General features: G+C 39.4%; 1 protein-coding gene across 4 annotated transcripts in view; it reads right to left on the bottom strand.

Annotated features, from left to right (window-relative positions):
• Positions 1–1,496: 1,496 nt before the first annotated feature.
• ZNF112 (zinc finger protein 112) overlaps positions 1,497–7,172 on the bottom strand; it is a 29,053-nt gene continuing 23,377 nt past the window's right edge. For all 4 annotated transcript variants that reach the window (XM_032262730.1, XM_032262732.1, XM_032262731.1 and 1 more), the window contains one exon: positions 1,497–4,891. In XM_032262730.1, coding sequence (XP_032118621.1) covers positions 2,385–4,891 — 2,507 coding nt within the window. In that variant the 3' untranslated portion in view covers positions 1,497–2,384. The remainder of the gene's footprint in view (positions 4,892–7,172) is intronic.

Raw genomic sequence — 7,172 nt, 5'->3', positions numbered from 1 at the left:
CAAGGGGTTTACTCTTTTTTTTTTTTTTTTTTTTTGGACGGAGTTTCACTCATGTTGCCCAGGCTGGAGTGCAATGGCGCGATCTCGGCTCACCGCAACCTCCGCCTCCTGGGTTCAGGCAATTCTCCTGCCTCAGCCTCCTCAGTAGCTGGGATTACAGGCATGCACCACCATGCCCAGCTAATTTTTTGTATTTTTAGTAGAGACGGGGTTTCACTGTGTTGACCAGGATGGTCTCGATCTATTGACCTCGTGATCCACCTGCCTCAGCCTCCCAAAGTGCTGGGATTACAGGTGTGAGCCACCGCACCTGGCTGGGGTTTACTCTTTACTGTTGGTCATACCATACAATGAAATCAAGCAATCATATTATAAGCAATTGTAACATGAGTTCTTAAGTATAAGGGATAATATACCCATAGCTGTTCATTTTGGTATAAATTGGTAAATATCCATTATAAATATTTTTAAATAAAGCACAAAAAGCTAAGCCAAAATTTTGCTTTCCAGAGAAAACTACTGTATGCATAATGTGTAATCTTTCACACATTATAGCTAAGCATATATTTGAACATACATGTACACAGACTTAAATTAGCTGGCTATTATGAACATACAATCCACATTTTTTTTTTTTTGAGACAGAGTCTTGCTCAACTCCCAGGTTGGAGTGCAGTGGTGTAATCTTGGCTCACTGCAACCTCTGCCTCCTGGGTTCAATCAATTCTCCAGCCTCAGCCTCCTGAGTAGCTGGGATTACAGGCACGTGCCACCACGCCTGGCTAATTTTTGCATTTTTAGTAGAGATGGGGTTTCACCATGTTGGTCAGGCTGGTCTCAAAATCCTGACCTCGTGATCCACCTGCCTTGGCCTCCCAAAGTGCTAGGATTACAGGCGTGAGCCACTGTGTTCGGCCACAATCCACATTTTTACTAAACAATATGCATGATCCATTCTTGTCATTTTAGAGCTAAATATACTTTCTGTAGAGCCACAGAATAGAACATATAGAAACTTACCCAAATTCAGATTGATAGACCTTTAGTTCCAGCTTAAAACATTACTATCATTGTAAAATCCTTCCTTACTGGTAAAAATTGCTTAATTATAAATTATTATTCTATGACTTCCAGATGGCTATGCACATTTTACATTTCAATATATATCAGGGACTTGATAAGTATTTTGATATATATTGGATGACAAGTTTGTATTTTTCACTTTCACCAACAAAATGCATCATTCTTGAAGACAGATACTAGCAAGTAAATGGCAGCCCTACCCTACTAGTCAATACATTGATAAAAAATGCTTAGAAAAATTCAAGATTTTCCCCTTTTTTGTGTGTGAGTGGGAGAAGTATGGGAATTGAAATCTTGACAAAATGCTTCAAACTTGACTCTGCTTAAGGAGGTGTGGATTGGACAAAGGCTACAACATTTAGAAATCAGTCAGATCAAATGGACTTTGAGAGAAATATGGAGAATAAAATAAGTATTGTGACTTTGACATTTATTAAAAAGTATTTGTCATCAGTAACCATTTTGGATACTTTGCGAATCTTATAGTAAAACTCTGCCTTAATTTACAGGGCAGGAGTAGAAAATCAATTAGGTAAAATACAGTGTTCCATTTTTGCGACATTAACCAGAAACATTGTTTATCAGTTTGTACTGCTATTTAAAGTGCACACACGTGGACATATACATACACACAAAGCTAAATCAATGGATGGCATAATGTACAGAGAACAAATGTTAAGAAATGCAGCACATCTCTGCTCAACATGGAACAAAGGATGGGAACCAACCCCAATAGGGTTACAACCAAATTAATGTTATTTCAGATCACAATAATGCTTAATGTTCTACATTTCAAATAATATTTACTTGAAATGATTTCATTAAGATTACTTGTAGGATTCCTCCTCCAAATACATTTTAAGTGAAGTTTTAAAAAATAAGCTTAAAAAAATTCAAACATTGTACCTTTACATACTTTTACTCATTTAGCAAAAAGTACTAAACACCTACATTGAGCTATGAAATGTCATAGTTTTGTAGACTAGAAATGAACAAAGTCCCTTCTCTTACCAAGCTTACATTCTAGAGAACATGGATTTAGGCATGTTCTTCACTGTACTTTTATTAAATTTCTGACCATACTCATATTTTATAAGCCTTACCTCCTGTGCAATGACTGATGTTAAAGTTCTAACAAAATCCCTTATGAAACCCCTCTCATTAAATGTCTCTGTTGTGTGGTCTCCTGGCCATTATGAATGTTGAAATTGGGCAGAAACATCACATTTTAATTTTAAAAAATTCTTTTTCTACTGAAAGAACTCTAGTGACTGGAAAATTTCAGCTCCCATTTGAGGACTTCAAAACAAAACAGAATCTTCATTTCTGTGTAGATTCTCTGATGAAGGGTAGTCCTTACCATAGTCTTCGCTTTTATAGAATTTATCACTACTATGGACTCTTTGATGAATTAGAAGACCTGAGCTCCAACGGAAACCCTTACCACATGCATCACATTTGTATGGTTTCTCTCCTGTGTGGACTCTCTGATGAGCCTGAAGATTTGATCTCTGACTGAACCCTTTTCCACATACCTCACATTTGTATGGTTTCTCCCCAGTGTGGACTCTGTGATGTGCTTGAAGACTTGAATACCCACTGAAACCCTTACCACACTGTTCACATTTATAGGGTCTCCCTTCTGCATGAACCCTTTGGTGTGCTTGAAGGCGTGAACTTTCACTGAAACCCTTTGTACACACCTCACATTTGTATGGTTTCCCTCCTGTGTGAACCCTCCGATGTGCTTCGAGGCGTGAACTCTGACTAAAGCCCTTCCCACATATCTCACACTTATACGGTTTCACTCTAGTGTGGACTCTCTGATGACCTTGAAGATATGCCCTTTGACTGAAGCCCTTTCCACATACCTCACATATATATGGTCTTTCTCCAGAATGCACACTCTGATGACTTTGAAGGTACGATCTCTGACTAAAATTCTTACCACACTCATCACATTGGTATGGCTTTTCTCCCGTGTGGACTCTCTGATGGGCCAAAAGAGTTGAGGCCTTACTGAAACCTTTACCACATTCTCCACATTTATAGGGTTTTTCTCCTGTGTGAACCCTCTGATGAATTTGAAGATTAAAACTCCAACTGAACCCCTTCCCACACTCCTCACATTTGAATGGTTTTTCTCCAGTGTGGACTCTCTGATGGCCTTGAAGGTGTGAACTCCGACTGAAGCCCTTCCCACACTCCTCACACTTGTATGGTTTTTCTCCAGTGTGAACTCTCTGATGGCCTTGAAGGTATGAATTTCGACTGAACCCCTTCCCACATTCCTCACATTTATAAGGTTTTTCTCCAGTGTGGACTCTCTGATGGGCTTGAAGATATGAACTCCGACTGAATCCCTTATCACATTCCTCACATTTATAAGGTTTCTCTCCAGTGTGGACTCTCTGATGAACATTCAGAACTGATCTATGATTGAAACCTTTGCCGCATGCACTGCATTTGTATGGCTTCTGTCCACTGTGGACTCTCTGATGATCTTTAAGTTTTGAGCTCCAGTTGAAGCCATTCCCACACTCCTTATGTGGCTTCTCTTCAATGTGAATTTTCTGATGACCTTGAAAATACAAATTATGGCCGAAGCTGTTACCACACACATAGCGTTTATATGGTTGTTCCTCAGTGTGGACTATCTGAAGGTCTTGAAAATGTGAGGCCAGACTGAAGCCATTACCACACTCCTCGGAATTATAGGGATTCTCTTCCATGTGTACCCTATGCTGAATGTCAAGATTTGGACTACAAATGAAACTCTTTCCATACTCTACATCTCTGTATAATTTCTCTTCAGTGTGGATTTTTTGATGGACTTGAAGACATGAACTCTGATTAAACATATTGTCATTTTCCTCATATTCATGGGGTTCATCCCTAGTTTGGACCCTAAAAATACCATTAAGGTTAAAGCTATGACTGAAGGCTTTCTCATAAATGTTGTGCCTACAGGATATCTCACCTGTGTGGATAAGTTCGTAAGTGTTAAGAGGGGAACAGTGATTGAAGTTCTCACCATATTCACCACATTTGCATGATTTCTCCTCTGGATGCACTCTCTGATAGGATTTTAGATGTGAATTCTCAATAACATCATCTTCTCTCTGAAGATTTTGATGAATATGAAGAAGTGAACTATAACTACAGCCCTTTCCACATGAACTGTACGTATAGGACTTCCCTTCCAACTGGAACTGCTGATGAACTTCAGAGCTGGAGTCATTACTGAAGGCTTTTCTATACCCAGTACATGGATAGGGCTTCTCCCCTGTTTGAATTGAATCCTGATGGAGCAATGATACCTTCATGATATCTTCTCCACAGTCATGGCAGCTGTAGTTTTCTTCTCTGTGTACTTCTAGTTTATCATTGTGATGTGAGATCCAACTGATGTGGTCACACTTACAGAAATTATTTTTCATGGAAATTTGCTGACATCTACCCTGATAATTATGTGACTCTTTCAGATATATTTTCCTCCAAGAATGCTGTGTCCTCCAAGATGGATACTCTTGACTTTTTATATAATTGGAGCCATTCCCTATATGAGTCAATATATAGTTCTCATCTTCAGAAATCTGAACTGGTATTCCTGCCCAAACCTTGCAGAGGGAATCACCTTGTTCTTGCAAATGATAATTCTTCCCTTGAAAAACTTTCAGGAAATCTTGACACCTGATTAACCCACCTGCACTTTGTTGCCAGGTCTGACAGGAGGAAAGCTCTTTGGGGGAAAGGTAGCTTACTCTTACTTCCTGAATAGTCTCCATCTTTTGTTGATTCTTCCTTCCTATAAGGATAAGGAGAATTCAGATGTGCACAATTGAATGTTTTATTTAAGAGATTTGAAGATTTTACAACTTAGGTCATAACATGAAACTTGAATGGACCAGAGGAAAATTCATGTCACTATTCCTAAGAATACTTAGAAAATGCCTCTTCTTTGGCTATACCAGGTACAGGTTGAGTATTCTCAATCCAAAAATCTGAAACCTGAAATGCTCCAGAATCCAAAACTTTTTGAATGCTCTACATGATGTTCAAAGGAAATGTTCATTGGAGCATTTCAGATCTCTGATTAGGGGTGCTCAAATGGTAAGTACAATGCAAATATTCCAAAATCTAAAAATATTTGAAATACAAAACACTTCTGGTCCCAAGCATTTTGGATAAGGAATTCTCAAACTACATATAAGTAGCATCTGCATAATTCAGGATATCTGTATACCTCAAAATCAGGACTTTGCAGCACAACCTGGACACCGAACATGACGGCCGCGTTGAAAAGGCCTAGTAAAATCATAAACATGACTAGGCACAGTGGCTCACGCCTGTAATCCCAGCACTTTGGGAGGCCAAGTCGGGTGGATCACCTGAAGTCAGGAGTGTGAGACCAGCCTGGCCAAAATGGTGAAATCCCAGTTCTACTAAAAATACAAAAATTAGTCAGGCGTGGTGGCAGGCACCTGTAATCCCAACTACTGGGGAGGCTGAGGCAGGAGAATCACTTGAACCCACGAGGCAGAGGCTGCAGTGAGCCGAGATCATGCCACTGCACTCCAGCCTGGGTGACAGAATGAGACCTGTCTCAAAAAACAAAACAAAACAAAACAACCATAAACATGTTATTATGGATTTATCATGGGTTTCCTGGAGATCTGAAAGGGAAAAAGGATGTTCTTAAATAAAAAAAATATATAGTTGCAAATGGACAAATGCCTTTTGTCCTAATTTATTTATTTATTTTTGTCTGGCACATGAACATGAGGATGTTGTTCATTTGTAGGGTACTGTGTGTGTTAAAGGACATGCTGAAGAAGGTAAACTCAGACCTTCACTCTAGGCTTGAGGCATCACATATCCTGGGACTAAGGAGCTATTTATCCTCATGAGAATAATAAGCTCTTCTAAGTCCCTGTAAACCATTACAAATTTTAACTCTTTTTCAAAAAATATTTCATACTTATCAACAGCCATGGCACAAGTCAAAATGTGAAAGACTGTGACAGAATTCAACTAAGAAAAATCAGAAAAAAATTATGGCACCTGTAGGTGTCCTCTGCAGTACTCATCAGTCTTGAACAAAAGTCAATGAATACTGACTTTTGCTTGTGCCATTTTACTGGAAAATTATGTTAATATTTAGGAAATTTGAGGTACCTGAAAGGGTTGAAGACAGGATATTTGGGTAGAAATATCCTGTTACCTAGTTATTAAAGCTCAGATTATAAGCAGACTAGGGACAACTGGTTAAACAGGCTAATAACATGCACTCTGCTAACATTTGGAAGTAGATTAAGTCTCTATAATATCCAGAAAAAAAGCAGTAAAAGGAATATTTTTTCACAAATATTACCCTCAAACATAATTCTGCCTTATTTCCTCGCGTTTGTCTGCCTCTCCACACTGGAACGTATTATCCATGAAGACAAGCAGTGTTTTGTTCACTGCTTTCCTCTCACTGCTAAGTGAACAGTAGTTGCTCAATAAACATTGATGAACAAATCATAGTTTGAGTTGCTCTCACTCACAGAACTAAAAAGGCATGTAATGTAGCTTTTTTTTAATGGGCAAGGAACTAGCGATGGTGGAAACTTTGCTGGAAAGCTATACGAGAGGTAGGGTGACAATTTAGAGTGGTACTGCTGATAAGAAAAGCAAAGCTCACAAGAATCTACTGTGGATGAAATGAAAATGTAAAATCAAAAAGACCCATAGGCAGGGCCTGTGAATTTAGTCTTTCTCATTTTTAAAGTAACTTTTTAAATGGTGTAACTTTGAGCCAGGCATGGTGATGCAATCCTGTTCACCAGCGACTCAGAAAGCTGAGGCAGCCAAAAAGGCTTGAGCCCAGGAGTCTTAGGCTGCAGTGAGCTATTAATATTATCACACTTGGCCGGGCGCGGTGGCTCACGCCTGTAATCCCAGCACTTTGGGAGGCCGAGGCGGGTGGATCACAAGGTCAAGAGATCGAGACCATCCTGGTCAACATGGTGAAACCCCGTCTCTACTAAAAATACAAAAAATCAGCTGGGCATGGTGGCGCATGCCTGTAGTCCCAGCTACTCAGG

This window comes from Sapajus apella, unplaced genomic scaffold (genome assembly GCF_009761245.1).
Source record: "Sapajus apella isolate SASKATOON/1434 unplaced genomic scaffold, GSC_monkey_1.0 scaffold130, whole genome shotgun sequence".
Taxonomy (NCBI): domain Eukaryota; kingdom Metazoa; phylum Chordata; class Mammalia; order Primates; family Cebidae; genus Sapajus; species Sapajus apella.
This window is presented reverse-complemented; position numbering and strand designations above follow the sequence as displayed.